We start from the raw sequence: 24,516 nt of genomic DNA, 5'->3' as shown, positions 1-24,516 counted from the left end.
TTGTTTGGATCACGGACCGAGCTCTAAGAAGGATGTTTTAAAACAAATCATTTTTTCGAATGTATCATAATACTAAAATGTTTTAATAATTTATTGAGAATAAATTTATTTTCTGAAAGAGGATTTATATAGAGGAGAAATTACAAACTTGCGTATTTGAATATAACCCTCATAATTCATTTGTCACATTAACATTTATATTGTTTCCTAAAAGCTCTTAGAAGTATGAATAATAAACCTGACATCTATTCACCGAGATTTAAGATTATTTCAACTGAATTTTCAATATTTTTGCCATAAGAATACCTTTGCTAAAGTGTTGTGAATAAGACCCATAAAATTGTTTATATAAAAAATAACTAAAACTATAAATATAAAATTTTTTATTTCGAATTTAACCCTTTTTTTAGCATTTTTTTAATGAATAATTAAAAGATTTGACGTCCTAGATTTTTTAAATACATACTTTTTCTAGTCTTAGACGTCCTAAACAAAGAAAACCATATAGGTTTTATATCCTAAACAAAATCGTTGTTACCTAGTGTTATTAGTTATTTAATATACATATACATATATATGTAGGTATATACTTATTCTTAGGGGCATTAAACAAATTTTCAAACAGGTTTTGTACCTTACCCTTTCCGATTTTGATAAAACTTGGTACACACATTCTTTGTATCAATACGAAGTTTTAAGTTCTTCAAAATTCATTACGGTTTAGATTTTATCAAGGTTCAAAGTTCAAATTTTTTAAGATTTTTTTCAACAAGCATTAAATTTGACATCGTATATTTTATAAAATATTTATCGTTTTAGTTCCTAATTTGTTGACTCAAACGGTAAGTTTTTTAATTGTGTTAGTGAAAAAACTCACATGTATATATTAGGGTGATCGACTCGATTTTTCAACCGGTTTTTTCTGCTTTACCAGTGTCGGTTTTTTCTTAATGTTGATTTTTCGAATATCGAATAACCCGGTTTTTTCACTTTTTAAAAACCGGTTTCGAATACTTTAATTTGCTTTGTAATCAAAGATTATTTAAATGAAATTTTTAAGTAAATAATAATACAGCCCGTCTAAATTTTAAAAATATTCGAGTCGAGGAACTAGCGTATATTTTTCTAAAGCTCCTTTGGTTAAACTTTTTTGATTTTCCTAATTAATTAAAAAAATTATTTGTAAAATTGACAACTGTTTGATAAAATTTTATCAATCTTAAGAATATATTCCAATTACAATAATTAATTTACGGTTGAAATTTTATGGAAGTGTTGGAATGCCTATGCAAATTTCCTAAACAGGGCTTTTAAAATAAGCTAGGATTACATAGTACCTTATGTTTAACAGAAATGTCCCACTTTTTTCCTAATTTTTTTATATTAAAGAAATAATGTAAATCAAACGACTAGATCTAAAGTTACAATCTTTTAAACTGTTAAAAATCATTTCGGGCCATGTTTTATTAATCAAATTTAAACATAAACATTAAGTTTTTCAAATTAAAATATATTTTTTTATTTATAATGAAAAACCGGTTAACCGGTTTTTTCTGAATTTGAAAAATATCAACCGGTTTTTTTAAATGTCAACTATTCGAACTATTCGAAAACCGGTTTTTGGAAAATGTCGAGTAATCGATCACCCTAGTATATATGCGGTGTGAGTTTTTTTTACTAACACAATCAAAAATTTAGAGTTTGAGTCAACAAATTTGATGTGTGGCCATGTCGCTTAAGGATGATGACATCAAACAACGTCCTTTAATCAATAATATCTTAAAAAGTGTACCTTACATTTTCTTTATTCCTTCACATAAGATTGCTTATAGTGTTTTCAATAAAATATAAACATTTCAGAATGGGACAATGAGGGGATCTCAAGTAAATCAACTTTTAGTAAAATAATCCACATCATTTCCCTACAAATTTCAAAAATTTTAATTTTTTGTTCATAAACAATTTCATTTTTGTTTCAAATTCTTAAACTTTTTTGTGTTCATCATCAAATAAAACATTACATTTTTAAATATCTTGAATATTATCAAGCTACAAGACATAGGCTTTCATTGGGAACTAAAACGATTAAAATCGGATAAACAGTTCAGGAAATATACGATGTAATAATTAATGCATGTTAAAAAAAAAAAATCCCAAAAAAAAAAAATATGAAATTTAAACATCGAAAAAATCTGGACCGTAACGAATATGAAAATTTTGGAGAACTTTAAATTCCGTATTTACATGAAGAATGTGTGTACCGAATTTCATCGAAATCGGGGAGGATCATGTTCAAAGTCCTACTTTTTTTTTCCAATTTTTTTTGAATTTTTTTTTGCATTTTCGTTGAATTATGTGAAAAATTGCGACCTGTACATTATACCTGGACAGCCAGCCGCACATACGGGTAAACATGGCTTAATGGACTTTTAAAACCTTGATTTGAATTTAGCAATTTTTTCAACGAATTTGTACTTTTTTGACCGTTATTTTGCACTTTATTCTGAGGGAGTTCTGGCAACACTGCTGACAACCATGTATACATAGCTTTAGTAAAAACAAAACAACTTACTCGACAACTGTTTTCTAAGAGAAATTGCAAGTACTTCTTTAACTCCCTATTTGTAAGCGAGCTTAGAAGTACTTGCCTCCAATGACATCAGCGTCATTGGTGATGTAGTGAAAAGAGGTTTTATTAGCTTTTAACTCATTACTTTTCAATGTAAGTTTTTCCTGGGATATGAACAGAAATCATATTACCAACCTAAATCTGTACCGAAAATCACTTAAATGCACATAACTAATTAAGAAATAAAGATATTGGAATAATATTCGACATAAATATGTTTTGTGTATACATATATCTCTCTGAAAAATATTTTTCGGATTGGTCCATAATAGGGCATAGCTCCCATATAAGCTCCACTTCCGAAAATCACTTAAATGTACATAACTAATTAAGAAATAAAGATATTGGAATAATATTCGACATAGATATGTTCTCTGTATACATATGTATGTATATCACTCTTGAAAATATTTTTCGGATCGGTCCATAATTGGGCATGGTTCCCATTAAGGCCTATTACCGATAACCACGTAAATTCACATATTTCATTACTAAATGAAAATATTGGTATAAAATTCATCATGAATGTGTTTAAAGTACATATAAAAGAGCCTGCGAAATTTTTTCCGGATCGGTCCATAATTGAAAAGGTCCACTTCCGAAAACCACTTAGAAGTACATAACTAATTAAGAAACAAAGATATTGGAATAATATTCGATATAAATATATTTTGTGTATACATATATGATTACCAAATTTTTTTCGGATCGGTCATTAATTGGTCATAGCTACTATATAATGGCCATCGTAAGTGTCCACGTCAATGGATATACATATTTCATTACTGAATGAAGATATCGGTATAAATTTCGTCATGAATGTGTTTAAAGTAGATATGAACCATCCTGAGATAGCTCCCATATAAGATCCACTTCCAAAAATCGCATATTTCATTGATAAATAAAGATACCGGACAAAAATTCCTCTTAAATACATATGTTTTTGATATATACAAATCACTCCTAAATTTTTTCTGGATGGGCCCATAATTTGTCTGGTCTCCGATATACGGTCCACTTCCAAAAAAATACTTAGCCGCACATATTTCATTGACAAAAAGAGATATCGCTAACTCTTTCTGAAATATATTTGGATCAGTCCATAATTGGTCAAAACTCTCATATAAGATCCATTTCCTTAAGTCACTTTACCCCATATATTTCATTAACATATATGAACAAAATCCGATATATTATATTTTGTTTATCGATAAATCATTCTGCGAATTTTTTTTTCAGATTTACCATACCATCCGTAACAGGTCCATAAACTAGTTTATTGGTTTATAAAGCAACTACTTATAAAATTTATTAAAACTCAAACTATTTAGATGGCTTACAGGCGGAGGGTATTTAAGATTCAGCATAGCTGAATATAGCACTCTAACTTGTTATACCTAATATGTAATTTTATAACTTTGAATTTTTATTTAAAATTTATGATAATTATTTTCAATAAAATAATAAATTTTAAAAACTTTTACTTTCAAAAATAGGTAATATTTACAATATTTTATATACAAAATAATATTTTTAAAATTATTATTTTTAATATATAAAGATCCCAATTAATAGAACATAATTTTATCCTTAACTTATTTCAGATATTATATGTATATCAAAATGACTTTCTAAACCATAGTGCAATATTTAGTTATTGCGCAGAATACATCTATGTAATCTGAGTGAATTATTGCTCACTCAATGTAAATCCACTGATCTCCATTTTTATTGCAAAAAATTAACTGTAAATCATTGGAATTTTGGAAGTTATATATATTGTTTTGTCATTAATAATTTGTATACATTATCTTGTATGACAACTTTTTATTAAAATTAGTGCATTTAAGGTCGTTGAACTTATGTATATCACAAAATTTTCATTTAATCGTGATTGCTGACTTTCTACATCTTCAAGTCAGAAAATAATATTTAATTTAACTAAAGTTGATTTACTTGAAATTCCCTCATTGTCCCATTCTGAATTTATTATATATTGTTTATTAGACTATAAGCATTCTTATGTAAAGATTTAAATAAAATGGAGGGTACCTTTCTTGAGATATCCTTGACTAAAAGACGTTTTTTGATGTCATTATGTTAAAGCTATTTGAATAAAGTATTGTCAAACTACTAGACATAGGTTTTAATTAGGGGCTAAAACGATTAAATTCGGATAAATAGTTCAGAAAATATAAATAAATAAAAAATGTGAACTTTGAACCTCGATTAAATCTAATCCCTAATGAATTTGGACATTTTGGAGAACGTTGGACTTCGTATTTATACTAAGAATATGTGTATAGGGCTGTTACGCTTTTTTATGACAAATCGTCAAAATTATAAAAACGTCAAAATCGTCACAAACATTTTAAAAAATCGTCAATAAATCGTTAACAACTAATTACTTAAAAATTATGCATATAAGTATACATTTATTTAGAGTTTGGGATTAATGCTGATGAAGTGTAGTACAAATTCTGATCTAGCGTTGTCATTTTGAGTTTTTCGTTGATAGGAATTTTCTCGTTTGGTAGGAAGTTAGTCTAAATGGATTTATTTATAGGTTTGTCAAAACACATTCAGAGTATTTTCTGTGAAGAATGAATTGAAATCTAACAAGTAAGAGTGTTATATTCGGCTATGCCGAATCTTATATACCCACCATCAAACCTCGTTTGACTCGAATGAAACTTACTTATGTCGAATTTCATCTATATATTCGTATTATTAGGCCAGTTATAAGCGTTAAAGGAATTTTCTGAAGGGGACCTTATATGGGGGGTAGGGTCAATCATGGACCGATCAACATAAAATTTTTTAGATAGATTTTGACTCGTATGAAAATTACTTATGACGAATTTCATCTATATACTAGAATTTTTAAGCCAGTAATGAGCGTTAAAGTCATTTTCTGAAGGGGACCTTATATGGGGGGTAGGGTCAATTATGGACCGATCCTCATAAAATTTTGCACAGTGATTTTGGATCACAAGAAACTTACTTATGTCGAATTTCATCGCTATATTCGTATTTTTAAACAAGTTATGGCTGTTAAAGCTGCTTTTCGAGGGCCACTTGTATGGGGGCTATCCGAAAACGTGGACCGATATTGCCCATTTTCAATACCAAACAAACCTTACCTATAAGAAATATTTATGTGAAATTTCAACCCTCTAGCTCTTTTCATTCGGACTCTATCGTGCTTTCAACAGACAGACAGACAGACGGACGGACGGACGGACAGACGGACAGACATGGCTAGATCGTCTTAGAATTTAATGAGGACCCAGAATATATATACTTCTGTGGGTCTATGACCAATATTTCGATGTGTTACAAACGGAATGACAAAATCAATATACCCCCCATCTTTTTTGATGGTGGGTATAAAAAATTTATTAGGGCGTTTATTTATTATATCAAATAATTGATGTTGGTTTTCATCTGAAGAGCATATCTTTTTCATCGGGGTACTAATATTTATATTAAGAAAGTTCAAGTAACTTTCTGATGTCGATATTATATGGTGGCTAGGACCAAAGTATGAAATTTATAGAGGAATTTAAAAATATCCAGAACTTGTTTTGACGAATTGTCAGATTTTAAAAAAGTACACTAACAAAATATACAAATAACTTTATACCTAGCTTTAAAGAGTTTTATAAGGAGCTGGGTGAACGATATTGGCTATACTTCAGAGTATGATTCTTGGGAATTTTAAATTAAATAATTAAATGTTTAAAATGTTAAATGTTTTTTAGGATTTTGTTTTTGGTGGGATGATACATATGTATGTATATAGACCGATTTTAACTATTTTCATTATGGTTCGTCCTTGGTACAAGTAGCAAATTTAGTCTAAAGATGTTATTATAACCCTTTTTTTAATAAATCAAATTTATGACTTCATCGTTCATTTTTTCAAATTTACTATAATTATACGCAATTGATAAACTAATATTCTTAATTTTTCATTAATCTCCTGTTATATTTTGTTTAAAACATAAATGAGAGATGAACAAAATTTTAATAATTTGATTAATAAAATAACTATAAATATTACTTTTTTCATTTTTGTATCAAAAATCGTCAATCGTAATTTGGCTAAATTTAAATTTTTGAAATGCCCCATATTCCTTTTAGTAAATAAATCAAATGTTAACCCATTAAATGTTCGCATATTCAAAAAGTATCAAATGTGTATCCTTAATTTGTTTATAAATTTTTTCTATGTATATTAGTGTTAGAGATACATATAATAACAAAAAAGCTGGGGTTGTATTTGCTTCACTATGTTCAGCTTTTGCCTTTTTAAAGTATAACAATCGGCTCAGAGTCCATTAAGCTATGTCCGTCCGTCCGTCAGTCTGGCTGGCTTGCCTTGTGCGCAAGGTACAGGTCGCAATTTTCAATATAATTGGATGAAATTTGGCAAACACGCTTTTTTGGTCCAAGGACGAAGCTTATTGAAAATGGTTAAAATCAGTCTATTATTTCACCTAGCCCCAATACAACAGAACCCCCGGAAAGGGCTTCTGAGCTACATATATATCGACAAAAAGCGGCACAGGTAAGTTTTATATAAGCCTTGATGGCCTTGCCAAATTTCATAAAGATCAGGCCTCATTTGACCCTAGCTCCCATACAAAGAAAATTACTTGAATGTCCAAAATTAACTTATAAACACAACAAGTAGGAAAGTATAGTCGGGCATGGCCGACCATAGTATATTTAAAAAAATTTTTATTTTTCATTAAGAAACGTTTATGTTGAATTTTACCTTAATTCTAAAGTATTTAAACAATTTATTGATAAAAAAACAAATTTTCTAAATGAGGCTCTATATAGGAGTATAGGTCAAACATGGGCCGATCCTCATTAAATTTGGGAAAAGGATATATTTTCAAATAATAGTTAGTTATGTTGAGTTACAAGTAAATTTTAGACGTTTAAGACATTTTTTGAAGGGGGGTTTGTATGGGGGCTAGGGTCAAATAAGGGCCGATCATTACGAAAATCTGCAGTATCATTTACACTTATATAAAACTTATTTGTGCCAATTTTTGGAGAGATAATAGTATATTTGATGTAATTATGGCATAAAAAACCCAAATCGGGAGGTACGGTTGTATGGGGGCTAAGTGAAATAATGGACCGATTTCAACCATTTTCAATAGGCTTCGTCCTTGTGCCAAAAAACATGCTTGGTCCAAATTTCATGACGGACGGACGAACATGTCTTAATCGACTCAAAAGTGTTTTTGCGTTGTATTTTTGATAAGCAAGTTGTTTATGGGAAATAACCGTTTTAGTGTTTTTGTTGAATGATTTTATGTATGTATGTATGTATGTATGTATGTATGTATGTATGTATGTATGTATGTATGTATGTATGTATGTATGTATGTATGTATGTATGTATGTATGTATGTATGTATGTATGTATGTATGTATGATGTATGTATGTATGTATGTATGTATGTATGTATGTATGTATGTATGTATGTATGTATGTATGTATGTATGTATGTATGTATGTATGTATGTATGTCTGTATGTATGTATGTATGTATGTATGTATGTATGTATGTATGTATGTATGTATGTAGATGTAATGTATGTATGTATGTATGTATGTATGTATGTATGTATGGTATGTATGTATGTATGTATTGTCTTATGTATGTATGATGTATGTATGTATGTATGTATGTATGTATGTATGTTATGTTATGTATGTATGTATGTATGTATTGTAAGTATGTAATAGTATGTATTGTATGTATTGTATGTATGTATGTATGTATGATGTATGTATGTATGTATGTATGTATGTATGTATGTTATGTATGTATGTAGTATGTATGTATGTATGTATGTATGTATGTATGTATGTATGTAATGTATGTCTGTATGTATGTATGTATGTATGTATGTATGTATGTATGTTATGTATGTATGTATGTATGTATGTTATTAGTATGTATGTCGGTAGTATGTATGTATGTCTGCTATGTATGTATGTCTGTCCTGTCTGTTATGTCTGTATGTCTGTCCTGTCTGTCCTGTCTGTCGTCCTTGTATGTCTGTCTGTCTGTATTCTGTCCTGTCTTGCTGTATTGTATGTCTGTCTGTCTGTCCTGTATGTCCGTCTGTAGTCCGTTCTGTTCTGTAACTTCGTCCTATGTATGTCTGGATGTCTGGTATGCTGTATGTATGTATTGTATGTATGTATGTCTGTATGCTTTGGATACAATTGCTTGAAAAACTTTAAAGCTCAGCTGATATTATTGCTAACTTTCACCAAGCAAACAAAACAAATTACCAAAAAAAACACTAAACTTTTACCCATTTTGCCCCAAATGGGTTAAATTTCAAAAAAGTACCAAACACGTGTTCCATAATTTTTTAAATATAAGACAACACAATAATCTTTTTTTTTTTTTTTTGATATCTCTATTAGTTTAAAGTTGCGAGATTACCGATTTAAACCCATTTTTACCCCCTTAAAATTCCAAATCTTACTCCGGTTTTTCTGAAAATTTGAATTTGAATAGCATTTAAAATTGTACTTTTTTGAATACGATTGCACCAAATCGATATTTTTGCAAATTAATATGAAGCATTTCAAGCCGACTTTTTAAGTCAGTAAACTAATTATATGTATCAATAAGGAAGTCAGTCCGGAAGTATGTCCGTCTGTCTGTGTAAAACACTCTCACGTAAAAACGATGCAAAAGGATTCACTATTGTCCTAGGCAGTTTGGTATTGAAAATGAGCAAAATCGGTTTACATCGGAAAGAGTTATGAAACAAAATTAAAAAAAAAACAAGTAAGAGTGCTATATTCGGCTGTGCCGAATCTTATATACCCTTCACCATAGTGTATTTAAAAAATATCAATTTTATAAAATTTAAATTTATTTCATTATTATAGTAATAGCTAAACAAAATAAACAACAACAAATACATAATGCAGTAAACCCAACAGACATCCAAACATACGAAACGATGACCACAAAAAAAAAACGAAAACAAAATACACAACGCAATGAATAAGCAGTGTTGTTGTTGCTTATTTTTTATGAAATTTTCAGAGGTTGTCTCGGATTTTCGCTTATATCTCCGTTGTTTATGGACGGATTTTGCTGATTTTAAATAGGAAACTTCTCGAAAGCATGTCTGATAGAATTATTGAAGATTTGGATCCCGAAGATATCTGGGGTCTTCAGAAAACTGATTTCAACAGACGGAAATTTTGGAAATTACACACGGAATGACAAACTTATATATACCCTTCTCACGAAGGTGAAGGGTATAAGATGTTAGAGTGCTATATTCGGCTGAACCGAATCTTAAATACCCTCCACAAGCTACTTTTATATTAATATTTTTTTAATTGATCAAATATTTGTAGAAATAAATTTTCTTATGTCTTAAATAGAAAAACCCCAAGATTTAAACATTACAAACGCCATTTTCTTTTATATTTTTAAAGTGCCCTAAGATATGCCTTAGCGATATTTAATAATTTGTGTGAAAGATTTAAGGAAATTCAAATTTTCGGGGCAGGACCTAGTATGGGAGATATGACCAATTATGGACCGATCGTAAAAAATCTTTAAGTAACATTTCTGTATATAAAAGTTATATTTCAGTCAAATTTTGTATCTATATATTAATTTAGTAATAAGTAATGTGTGTTTAAGTGATTTTCGGAAGGGAACCTTGTATGGGACCGATCGCACACCAATCGCACACACCGATCGTGAAAAAAATCTTAAAATATAATTTTTGTATACAAAACTAATATTTATGCAAAATTTTGTATCAATAGCTTTATTTGGTAATGAGTAATGAGCGTTTAAGAGATTTTCGTAAGAGGACCTTGTATGGGAGCTATGAACAGTTATGTCACATTAATGTATATATAGACAAGATTTTGGCTAAATTCTGTATCTATATCATTATTTGGTAATGAATATTGTGCATTAATTGATTTTCTTGTATGGGAGCTATGACCAAATATGGACCGATCGTGAAAAAATTTTATAGTGTGATTTATGTACACTGAAAATAATCCATGCCTAATATACACGAAAAATGTTGTACATTGCTGAAATGCTTCGTGGTTTCACACCACGAAATTCTTTCGTAATATATACGAAATTGTACGAAATATTTTAATAAAATGCTAAATAATTTTATATAATTTTAGAAAAAAAAAAATTTGTTCATTTTACGATTTTTTTTAAGACATAAATATTTTAGTTCTTTTAAAATAATTATTGTAAATTTAGAAAGAGACTGCGAATTATAAAAAAATGTTTATGTTTTTTAAAAAAACATAAAAAATGTAAATTAAAAATTACGTTTAATTTAACTCCCGTAAAATTACGAAAATAACAAAAAAAAAAAAAAAATCGTAACAAAATATTTTTTTTTGTGAAATCAAAAATAATTCTTGTATATTACTAAATAATCTTGTTACGAAAAAAAAAACGTTACTTTCGTTAAATATTACATGCCTTAACGAAATTATTTTTGTATAAAAGAAAACAAAGTTTCTTAATATATACGAAAAAAGATATTACGACAGGTTTTCGTACTTTCGTAAAATTAGAAAAGGGGTTGATTAAACAATATTTCGTATTATACACGAAATTTTCGTATATATTACGAAAAAAGGATTATGGATTATTTTCAGTGTATATAAGAGCAATATTTGTGCTAAATGTATGTATATCAATATTTGGTAATGAGTAATGTGCGTTTAACTGATTTTCGGGAGGGAACCTTGTATGGCAGCTATGACCAAATATGAGCCGATCGTAAAAAAATTTTGAAATAATATTTCTGTGTACAAAAATAGTATTTATGACAAAATTTTTTATGGATATCACTATTTGGAAATGAGTTGTGTGCCTTAAAGTGTTTTTCTGTATGGGAGCTATGACCAATCGGAAAAAAATTTCATGGTAATATTTCTGTATATGTGAGCAATACTTGTACCAAATTTTATATGGATATCTTAATTTAGTAATGAGTTATGTGCGTTTAAGTGATTTTCGGGAGGGGACCTTGTATGGGAGCTATGACCAATTATGGACCGATCGGAAGAAAATTTCACAGTATATAAGAGAAATACTTGTACCAAATTCTATTTGGATATCTTAATTTAGTAATGAGTTATGCGCGTTTAAGTGATTTTCGGGAGAGGACGTTGTATGGGAGCTAGTTCAATTATGGACCGATCTAGAAAATTTTTTCTCTATATGAATTCTATTGACATAGAATTTAAATTTGAAAAATTTTGTTAAGATACCAACATTCTGAGGGAAATTATTAACAATAAGCTCATTTTCGGGGAATATGTACTTTCGTATGGGAGGTATAAGAAATTGTGGACCGATTCCGGCAATTTTCAACAGAAATAAAGCCCTCGTGTAAAAACAAATGTATGATGATTTTCATGGAATTATATTGCATAGTTCTAGTAAAAATTACATCATAATGTGAAAAAATGCTTATTTTTTCGGAGTTGTTTTAAATTTTGATTCATAACTTTTCCCAATGTAAACCGATTTTCAATACCAAATTGCCTAGGGCAATATGGAATATTCTGGCCAAATTTCAACAATTTATTTCACTGCGTTTTTACGTGAACTTGTTTTACACAGACAGACAGACGGACGGACGGACAGACGGACATAGATAAATCGACTCAGAATTTCATAAGGACCAAGAATATATATACTTTGTTGGGTCTCAGATTAATATTTCTTGGTGTTACACACGGAATGACAAAGTTATATATACCCTCTATCACCACTGATGGTGGTGGAGGGTATAAAAACTCCAAAAAAATTAAGCTTTTTGAACACATTATAACACAATTTTCATAAAAACCATGCGATGTTATTTCATAAAAATCAGCACACAATTGATTCTATATGAAAGCTTGATTCCTGTAAAAATTGGGCAGAATTGGTCTACAATTTCATACACCTCCCATACAAATGTACTTATTCCCGGAAAATGCATTAATTGTTAATAATTTCCGGTAGAATGACAATATATTTACAAACTTTTACAAATAAAAGTTTTATGTCAATTTAATTCATATAGAGGAAAAATTTTCTGAACCGTTCCAAAATTGGCCGTAGCTCCCATACAAAGGTCCATATTCTCGAAAATGGGTCGTCAAAAATATCGGTATCACAGCGAAATTTTGTACATATGTATATAATATGAACAGAAATCATATTACCAACGTAAATCTGTATCGGTCCATAAATGGTCATAGCTCCCATATAAGGTCCACTGCCGAAAATCACTTAAATGCACATAACTAATTAAGAAATAAAGATATTGGGATAATATTCGACATAAATATGTTTTGTATATATGTACATATATCTCTCTGCAAAATATTTTTCGGATTGGTCAATAATAAGGTGTGTTTCAGAATTATAAGAACACTTTTTATTATAATATTTTTCATAAAAATGCTTAATAAATTTTATAAATTATTTTGGAAACATGATCATCTTTGAACGTGCTTTTCATCGATGTGCAATTTGTCTCCATTTCTTTCGTAATTTCTAATATTTTTCAAATAACAAGTTTGCCTGTGTTTCAAAATTATAAAAACATTTCATTATTTTTTAAAAATTAAACATAATTTTAAAAAATTATTTGGTAATTCGGCCTCCCTTATATTTTAGAAGATTTAATATTCCAGAATTCACATTTTTACTAAAGTTTTTATTATATTTTGATCAATATTTGATGATTCCTGTGTAAAGCAGGTGTATTTTTGGTGTTAAACCAGTTTTTGAAAAATCTAATGTTGGGTATAAAAGCATTTTCTTGCTGAAAATTTAGTTTTTTGTTGGACCTTGTGCCATAAAAAGCACAAAATTAATTTCTAGAGTTCTGGCATAGGACGTGCTGTTAATTTTACATGAATGAAATTGGAATTGGAGGCAGACATCGGAGCAAAAAGCTGCACCAACCATCACCAAAATTTCTCTTGGAAAAATGTAGAGAATCCTTGCTCATATCCTCAGTATCCTTATTTTCTATCTGGATTCCACTTTTTTCCTTCAAAAATATAAAATGATGTAAAATTTATAGCTATTTTCCCATTTACAAAAAAATAGATAAAGTTATACTTGGATGTAATTTGCTTGCATGTTTTCTTTCGCGAACTGGAGCTTTGCAGTAACATGATGGGGTAGTAACCGCGGAACTTCCATAATTTTTAATTATTTTGAATTATTTATTTCTGAAGTTGTCCTCCACACAGTTATTTTAGGCACTGAAACGCCAATCTTTTTACGAATAATATGGGGTATTTCTCGCTGGGAAAGAGTTTTCTGTCATGCTGATCACTTGGTTTGTGCTTAATTATCACGATAAATAAAAAATTAACAACTTTGTCAATCCTATCAAATTTCTGAACAATTTGCCTCAATTTCAAAAGTTGGTCTTTTATGGCCGAAATTTTACCTTTTGCAGGGTTAGAATTAAAAAATCTACATGGTACATCAAAGCCACAATTTTTTTCTTTATTTTAGGACCAATTATATCCAAGATTTTTGGCCTACTAAGTTGCATAATGGGTTTTTATTTATTTGGTTTTATAATTATGAAACATTAAAATAACGGAAAACTTCCAGAAATGCAACAACAAGAATCTCAAACTTATTTTTTTGTATATATATAAATAGTAAATGTTAAAATGTATTATTTGTACAAATTTTTTGTAGATCCATTCAATACTTGAAGAGAAATTCGAAAATTATATTTGTTCTTATAATTTTGAAACACACCTTAGGGCATAGCTCCCATATAAGGTCCACTTCCGAAAATCACTTAAATGTACATAACTAATTAAGAAATAAGAATATTTGAATAATATTCCACATAAATATTTTCTCTGTATACATATATCACTCTGGAACATATTTTTCGGATCGGTTCATAATTGGGCATGGTTCCCATATAAGGCCTATTACCGATAACCACGTAAATTCACATATTTCATTACTAAATGAAGATATCGGTATAAAATACATCATGAATGTGTTTAAAGTACATATAAAAGAGCCTGCGAAATTTTTTCCGGATATAATTGGTCACAGCTCCCATATAAGGTCCACTTCCGCAAACCTCTTAGAAGCACAAAACTAACTAACTAATTAAGAAATAAATATGTTGGAATAGTATTCGACATAAATATGATTTGTGAATACATATATGACTACCAAATTTTTTTCGGATCAGTCATTAATTGGTCATAGCTACCATGTAATGGCTATCGTAAGTGGTCAATGGATATACATATTTCATTACTGAATGTAGATATTGGTATAAATTTCGTCATGAATGTGTTTAAAGTAGATATGAACCATCCTGAGAAATATTTTCAGGATCAGTCCAAAATCGGTCATAGCTCCCATATAAGATCCACTTCCAAAAATCGCATATTTCAATGATAAATAAAGATACCGGGCTAAATTCCTCATAAATACGTTTTTGATATACAAATCACTCCTAAATTTTTTCTGGATGGGCCCATAATTTGTCTAGTCTCCGATATACGGTCCACTTCCAAAGAAAATACTTAGCCGCACATATTTCATTGACAAAAAGAGATATCGCTAACTCTTTCTGAAAAATATTTGGATCAGTCCATAATTGATCAAGGCTCTCATATAAGATCCATTTCCATAAGTCACTTTACCCCATATATTTGATTAACATACAAGTATATGTGAACAAAATCCGATATATTATATTTTGTGTATCGATAAATAATTTTGCGAAATTTTTTCCAGATTGGCCATACCTTCCATAAGAGGTCCATAAACTAGTAATAGACATGATCAAAGTTAGCACCATTGGTTTAAAGCAACTACTAATAAAATTTATTAAAACTCTGAAACTATTTAGATGGGTTTCAGAAAACTCACAGGTGGAGGGTATTTAAGATTCGGCATAGCCGAATATAGCACTCTAACTTGTTTTCTTTCAAAATTATTTTACAATTGATTTTAATATTAATAATTTATTTTTTTAGTTCCTTGTTATATAATTATATTTTTTATGTATAAATTTTTTTAAGTAGAAATTTGTAACCGATTATGGCCAATAGATTAGGTTTATTAGGGCAAGATAAAATGCTATTCGAAACATTTTTATTAATTCTTACCAGATCTTACAACGATGGTAGAAAAATTTTCAGAAAATTGTTGTCTTCCAACGTTGTCAGAAAAAGCTTGGTCAATATATTGTAAAACAAGAATTATGTCAGACATCCAACAAAATGTAAACAAATTACGTTGTCATTGCGAGTTTTATGCATCAGATAAATGTTTTCTAGTGGCAACACGGTGAATTAAATGATCAAATGCAGCTAAAATGAGTCTGGCAACTTTTGCTATACAACAATCTTAGAAAGTTTGAATTGAAAATTTTTGTTGTCTTACAATTGTCTGGCAGATAGCCGTCTGAAGTGACAATTTACATGTTGGTAAAAATTTTTCATTGTCAGTACATTATATACATAATATTAGACCTGGTTCACACTGGAAAATTTTTTTTGGGAAACTTTTGATTTTTGTGTGTGAGAGAAAGAAATATCAACCATCTCTTTCACTCACACACAAAATCAAAAGTTTCTCAACAAAAGTTTCCCAGTGTGAAACAGGTCTTACCAGTTTTGCCAATTTTGTAAGATCTGACAACAGTGTGTACATAGCTTTAGTTTAAAATTGCATTATTAGTTTCTATCAATGTAGGTAATTTTTGCACTCGTGAATATAATTTTATTTATTTCTCTCGTTATTCAACTCATTTTCAAGAGAATTATTTTTAAACTCACGAGAACTATTTTTATTTAAACTCTTAATTTTTATGTTCACTTCATGAGCGATATCTATGTATGTATTTTGATTTTTTTAATTTCTCTCGCAAGAGATATCAAAATTAATAGAATTTGTATAACCGTTATGTCAATACCCACATACCCGGGTATGTTTTTAATTTTTGAAGTGATATGACCGACTTTCTATTTTTACCTCGTGTATCAATACCCAACATACCGGTTTTTACTAATTTAATAAAACGTATGTATATATAAATTAAATAGTTTTTGACCATAAACCATTAAATTTTTGCAATTTTTTTTAAAGTTTTCTTATTGCTTTCCTATTAACGAAAATATCATATGCAAAAAACCTAAAGAAAAACGCCTTCATAGCGTATAATGTACATTATACAGAATTTGACATTGCAAAATTTTGATTTCAAGAAGCTATTACTCAGTGACCGGTAAAGATAATTGAACAAAACTTTATATATATTATTTATTAAGATGTATATAATCGATTAGCATTAAAGAAATTGTTTTTGTAGGGAACTTTTTTGCAAAAAAAGATTTTTTGCAAAAAAAGATTGAAGTCATGGTCAAAAATTAAAATTTTAAAATTTAAACTTAAATATTTTTGTTCATATGAGAATAAAATTATTATAATCAGCATAATTTTACGTTAATGAGCCATATACAATAAAAAAATAATTATTTCATCAAAATCGGCCCAAATTTGTTAATGTTACAGGGTCCACAAATTTTTCACATTCAAATTTATGAATAAAAATACATGACTCTGTATTTGACACTAAATTTGTTATTTAGGTAAATTTTTTTTTCATAAGATACAAGAATATACATATATAATTCTAATAATAAAACATAAAATTTATAATGAAACTTAATTTTTGTCCGATAACTGACATATAATTTTTATACATACCAGGGTATGTTGGGTATTGATACACGAGGTAAAAATGGAAAATCGGTCATAAATCGGTTTAAAATATATATATCAAACTAATTTTTAGAAAATGTATAGAAAACATTACATCGAGATATATCGCTTCAAAAATGAAAAACATATCCGGGTATGAGGGTATTGACATAACGGTTAAAACTCACATACAAATAATGTGTGCGGCAAAACCGGTTTTATGGCGTTGGTAAAAAACACAAAATTTATGAAAAATGTGTGAGGTCGTAAAAAAAATTACGTAAAAAAAGATGAGCGTGCTTGTGCGAAATATATGTCTTTTACCTGAATTTAATTAGGTCGAAAAAAATGTGTATTAATAAGCCAGTTTGAAAACATTTCAATATCATGATTTATCTGTACACAGAACATACTCATTTTGAATTTTATCTGGATATAATCATATAATCGATAACTTTGATTGTCAATGTGTATTTCAGTAATTTTCGGAAATGGTCCTTATATGGGAGTTGTGACCAATTATCGACCGATAAGAAAAATGTTTCTTATAATGATTTATATGCCAAAAAAAAAAAATCAAGTCGAATTTTACTACAATAGATTTATTAATTAATGAAATATGTGTGTTTAGGTGATTTTCGAATATGGACTTTATATGTATAGGAGCTATGACCTTACACAAAACATATTTGTGTCGAATTTTATCACGATATCTTTATTTGATAATGAAATATGTGCGTTTAAGTGATTTTTTTGAAGTGGACCTTATATAGAAGCTATTACCATATATGGACCAATCCGGAAAAAATTTGGTAGAATGATTTATATGCTCACAAAGCATATTCAAGTCGTACTTTATCCCGATAGCTTTTTTATTCAAAGAAATATTTGCGTTTAACTGATTTTCGTAAGTGGACGCTCTATGGGAGCCTATCCGGAAAAAAATTCGTAGAGTGATTATATATAAAGACAAAACATATTTGTGTCGAATTTTATCAACATAACTTTATTTGACAATTAAATATGTGCGTTTAAGTGATTTTCGGAAGTGGGACTTATATGGGAGCTATGACTAATAATGGACCGATCCGTAAAAAAATTTTTAGAATGATTTGTATGTATACAAAACATATTTTTGTCGAATTTTATCTCGATAGCTTTATAATTCAATGAAATATATGCATTTAAGTGTTTTTCGGAAGTGGACTTTATATGGGAGCTATGACCAATTATGGGCCTATCCGGAAAAAATTTCGTAGAGTGATTCATATTTAGACTAAACATATTTGTGTCGAATTTTAGCAAGATATCTTTATTTGACAATGAAATAATATGGGCCTTATATGGGAGCTATGACCAATAATGGACCGATCCGTAAAAAATTTGGTAGAATGATTTCTATGTACACAATACATATTTAACTCGATGAATATTTCTTGGTGTTACACACGGAACGACAAACTTATATATATATATACCCTCTATCACCACTGATGGTGGTGGAGGGTATAAAAATATTACCTAATATTGTTTTGATTTATAAGTGAAAACCGTGATCACAGTCACTGTTTTAAAGAACAGTGATTTCCAAATCACGTTCACATAGAACGACGTTCTTTAGAAATCACTGGATCGCTCATCTCTAATATTCACAATAAAATAAATAATTTATTTCGCTCGAATTAATATCCCTCGAGAGCAGTGTTGCCAGAAAAATTTTGACTAATGTCCCCAATCTTAAGATTGATGTCCCAAAAAAATCCCCATTTTGAAATTGAATTCCCCATAGTTTCCCCAAAATTTTTCATGAAAAACCCTCAAGTCCGTCCGACACAAATACTTTACATTGATAGGCACTGTTTGGTATTTAAAAGGCGCTATATCGGAATTTTATTTCGAATATGACCCCGGAATACAGTTAAAACAGCCATTCATATATTAACTAACAGCAATCGATTTAGGATAAGTTGGTACCTAGAATGTATACTATAAAGAATGGCAATTATAAAAAATATTCTTTGAAAATTTCATCCTTTCATATCCTTGGGAATTTCCCTTTTTTTAATAAATATAGGTTAAAATTTGTTTCAATAGCTTTATTATTTAAGGCGTAAAAAAATTATATTATTAGGGTAGAAGGGGGATCATTTGCCATAGGGGCACATCTGCCAGTAGCGAATAACTTGAAAACCGAGTAATCGATTTTATCACATTATAAAATTTTGTTTTCATTTATCGATTATATATCATCCCTGAATGTTTGTAAGATTAACTTTACATATGATGGGAGGCAGACCGTCTGCCGCAGACGTGATTAATTGTTTTTCAAAGAGCTGTGAAAATATTTCACTGTGTGAATTTTTTGTGCTAACTTTTTCGGTCGGTGATAAAATATTAATAATAGTGAACAATAAGACATAATAATTTTTTCGATAACATAATTTGAAGCCCGAAAAAAATTTACTCTAAACCACAGAACTGGGGGCACATCCGCCAAATATATGTAATACTTGTGATGTAGAACAAAATTTTCTTAAAATATAGAAAAAATCAGTAATAATTTGTTTTATTTTTTTTTTTTTTTTTTTTTTTTGTTAAGTTATGTGAAATAAACAATAAATATCTGGTTACTTTGTTTAATGAATTAAAGTATAAAACAGTAAAATATGTTTTTATATCTGTATTTTGGTTTTAATTTAAGGCCGCGTATGGTCCCCTTCTACCCTACTCTAATATGAAAAAAAAAATAAATATATAGGAAATATATGTGAGTAAAATATTGGACATTACTTTTTGGACTGGATCAAAACCAAATACTAGTGAAAAGAGAGAAAAAAAATATTTTTTCAGTTTTCAATTTTCTAATTTAAAGGATCTTAATGACTTTAAACTATCAAAAATATAACATTTCTTTATTTCACAAGAAATTAATTTTTTAATATAAGAGTAATAATAATATCTTTTTTTAGCGACTTAACTAAAAGAGCATTTTGGAGAAAAATATATTGAAAATTCTCAAGGGTATAAAAGAATGCAATTTTCAAAAGGCATTATGAACACCTTTTCCTCCTGTAAAGTAAAAAACAAAATATAATTTTGATTTCCTTAGATTGTCCTCTTTAGTTTAATAGAAATATTTTAATACATTTTTATATTCTTTATATTCTTATGTTCTTATATTGTTATATTTTTATATTCTTATATTCTTTATATTCTTTATTTAAAAAGAGGCTTTTATGAAAAGCTTTTAAGTATTATATAATTTGTTAACTTTTTCAATTTTTGTTTAGTTTGAGCACAAACGAAGAAACTTCAAACAAATATTTTTTTTCCAATTTGCTTTGAAATTTTAATATCTGGCAATTCCATTTTTTTCAAATTCACAAACCATTTTTCAATTCAAAAACCACAGGGTGTACATATATATTTTAAAATTATTTAATTTTAAATTAAATTTAATTCTTCTTTTTGATGTTTATTGTACATAACATTCCATTGTCTTCAGGTGTCTTTATGTGTACCAAGTTTCAGCCAAATTGGACAACGGGAAATTTCAGTTACATAATTTGTACCATCTAACAAAGTAAGTTAAATAAAAGCTTTTAAAAAGGAGAAAAGATCAGAAACTGAAAAACTAAAAACTCAGTTTTGCCAATAAATACTCTTGCTCGGTGTTATAGGGTAACAAATTCCAAAAACAATTCATGACCAAAGATATCTCAAAAATGTATCTTTTAATTTTTATAATTCTTATATGTACTAAGATTACGTTATAATGTCAACGAAAACATATAAAAAATCTGAATGGGACCATTTTTTTGTCTTTGATGAACTTTTTGTTCAAAATTCAAAATTTTCAACAAAAAATAAATTTTTCGTCGAAAATTAATTATAAATTTATTTAATTTGTATGAAAATACTGTTGATTACTTCACTAAAATGAAACATTCTTGAAATCCCCTAATATTCTCATTCTTTATATGTGATCGCTTAGACTACATTGTAATTTTAGTTCTCAAAAATGTGAACACCAAGATTTATTTAGAAATTATCTTTAGAACGTTAAATTTTGTATTTATTCATAGAGTACACATACCAAATTTCTCTCAATCGGAGAAGGTAAGGTGCGAACCCTGTTTAAAATATTTTAATACGACCCTTATATAAAAAAAACTAGACTAGAATGAAAATAATTATTAATATATATAAAAAATCACCAAATTTTACGAAAATGACCAAATCAAATCTTTATAACTTTATGTTTCCCCCAAAATAATCAAAAGGATCAAAGAAATATTTTGTATATTGTTAATGTTATTTGTCTGTAAATGTTATAATATAAATGTAAATACAGTGTAGCTGTGATACTCACGTTTTTTGTTCAGGATCATTTATATACCCAAATGGACAGTGAATTGTTGTACACTTATAACCACCTCGTTTATTTGTACACACGTCGTTACGACCGGTACAAAACTCTCCTGTAGCACATTCATCAATATCTAAACAAGTGTTACGATCACTAGCTAAAGTGTAACCGCGTGGACAAGAGCATTCATAGGAACCTGGGACGTTGTCGCAAAAGCCCATGCAAAGTTTATGAGTCTGTTGCACCTCGCACTCATCGACATCAATGCAAGTTCTGTTGTCGGGCCCAAGTTCATAACCATTATTGCAGGTGCAACGGTAACCTCCGAAAAAGTTAACACATTTTTGATGGCACAGACCAGGAATTTCATTACACTCATCCACATCCAAACATATACGTTCATTTTCTTTACTTTTTTGAAAACCTGATTTACATTCACAGAAATAGGAGCCAATTGTGTTGATGCATTGAGCGTTGGTCGGGCACAATGATGGACCTTTTTGATCACACTCATTTATATCGACGCACCTAGATTCACCATTTGGCAAATGGCTCAAATGATGACCTGGAGGACAAGAGCATACAAAACCCCCATTGCGATTGCGACAAATTTGATTATCAACACAGTTGTGTTCTCCAGTTTCGCATTCGTCGATGTCTGTAATTTCATAATTAGTATAAAATTCAAAAAAATTATATTTTGAAGAGCGTTCTTTGAAACCCACCTACGCATTCAGTGCCTTTTGGATTGGACTTATAGCCAGCCTGGCATTTTAATCGATTTTGACAGCGGTAAGATCCATTTGTGTTAATGCAACGTTGATGTGATCCACACGGATTATTAGACAGCAAACATTCATTAATATCTGTTCCAAATATGAATATTAAAAAATAATATAATTTATATATGGGGAATTTCTTGTCAAGTGACCCAACTTTTACAATCGATGTCTTCCGATTTGGATGAAATTTGGAACAAGGGGATAGTAGGACTATCGGATAGTAGGCCAGACACAAATTGTCAGCTCTATCGGTCAAGAACTGCCGGAGTCAGAGGTTGACAAAGTTGGACATTTTGGTCATACAGGGTTTTATTGAAATGTGTGTAACTTTTCACATATTAGTTCTAGCAAAAAATTGTCCAAAGGAGCTCAGATAGCTATTTCTTCATTGTTTCCAAAAAAGGAATTAATTAAACAATTTTTTTTTTTAAATGGGCCTTTTTTCTTCAAAGAAAGCTTATACAATTTCCTTTATAGTGAGATGCAAGTGCGATATCTATCAAAAAAATGTTTTCTTTAACTCAAGAATAATATTTTTGTTTCTATATTTGGCACTTAATTTTTCCTATTTTTCAAAATGGACGTTAGGTGGGTCGAAAATAGGGTGGGTCGAAAATAGGCTTTTCTCTCGGATCAACTTCTACTAGTGAAATTATGTTATATTTTAACGACAAATGGAAGACTGTAAAATATTATTCAATTATTTTGAGGGTAAAACCAGCTCATCGCCGCTAAAGTTTGTAAATGCGATTATATTGGAAAAAATGGCACTTTTTGGAGTTTTTCCACAAAATGAGGCTTTAAGTATTAATTATTGCACCATTTTATAGCAAAATCGTAATGTCTACAAAATTGTCTTTCCAGAAAGATAGAAAAACTCAAAATTGGTTATAAAAGTTATGAGTTATTAAAATTTACCCCGAGAATTTTGTGATTCTGAAGACACATAAAAGTAAATATAAGATTCATAAATGTGCTAGTACGAATTTTTGTTCAAATTGGATAAAGCTTACTCGGTTTAGTCTGTGATCAAAAAGGGCCATTATTTTAATAGCATCTCCAAAACAAACGAGGTTTGATGGTGGGTATATAAGATTCGGCATAGCCGAATATAACACTCTTACTTGTTTTATTTAGGATTGATTTAAATTTTTCTGTATCGTTTAACCATGATTACCTTTATTATCCATGATTTTTTTTTAGAAATTATTGAGCTCATTCTTTTTGTGTTTAATTCTTATGTACATATATCCTTTATAATATCCAGTATAGAAAACTTTAATTTTTAAAAATCCACTTAACAAAATTTTTTAAAGTTTGAAAATGAAGGTTTGGAGATGCTGTTAATAATGGACCTTATTTAACCACAGACTAAACCAAGTAAGCGTTATCCAATTTGAAAAAAATTCGTACTAGCACATTTATAAATATATATTATAAAGATAAACATAATACTTTTTTGTAAAATTTTTCAAAACTAAAAAAAAAAAAAAAAATCTTATATTTACTTTTATGCGTCTTCAGAATCACAAAAATATCGCGGGAAATTTTAATAACTCAAACATTTTTTAAACAATTTTGTGTTTTTCTGTCTTTTTTTATATTAAGTGCCAAGTATTGAAAAACATTTTATTCTTGTGTTAAAGAATAATTTTTTTGATACATATCCGTTAAATGAAATTTTATAAGTTTTCTTTTAGGCAAAAAAGGGCCCATTTAAAAAAAATTTAAAATTTATTATTTTTTTTAAACAATGAAGAAATAGCTATCTTAACTCCTTTGGAGTATTTTTGCTAGGACCAATAGGTGAAAAGTTACACTCATTTGACCTAAGTCTGGCAGTTCTGGATCAATACAGCTGAAAATTTGTGTCTGGCCTACTATCAAATAGTACTAACCTTCCTGCAAATTTCATCA

At 29.0% G+C, this 24,516-nt stretch overlaps 1 protein-coding gene across 3 annotated transcripts in view; it reads right to left on the bottom strand.

Annotated features, from left to right (window-relative positions):
* LOC119606563 (fibulin-2-like) overlaps positions 1 to 24,516 on the bottom strand; it is a 175,918-nt gene that overhangs the window by 13,599 nt on the left and 137,803 nt on the right. For all 3 annotated transcript variants that reach the window (XM_037960119.1, XM_037960118.1, XM_037960120.1), the window contains 2 exons: positions 22,543 to 22,683; positions 21,821 to 22,475 (listed from right to left, as the gene is read on the bottom strand). In XM_037960119.1, coding sequence (XP_037816047.1) covers positions 21,821 to 22,475; positions 22,543 to 22,683 — 796 coding nt within the window. The remainder of the gene's footprint in view (positions 1 to 21,820; positions 22,476 to 22,542; positions 22,684 to 24,516) is intronic.

The sequence above is a fragment of the Lucilia sericata genome, unplaced genomic scaffold, assembly GCF_015586225.1.
Source record: "Lucilia sericata isolate MDLA Ls3-8-SP2 unplaced genomic scaffold, ASM1558622v1 Contig000602F_arrow, whole genome shotgun sequence".
Classification (NCBI taxonomy): domain Eukaryota; kingdom Metazoa; phylum Arthropoda; class Insecta; order Diptera; family Calliphoridae; genus Lucilia; species Lucilia sericata.
The sequence above is the reverse complement of the archived record's forward strand: the minus strand, read 5'-3'. Positions and strand labels throughout refer to the sequence as shown.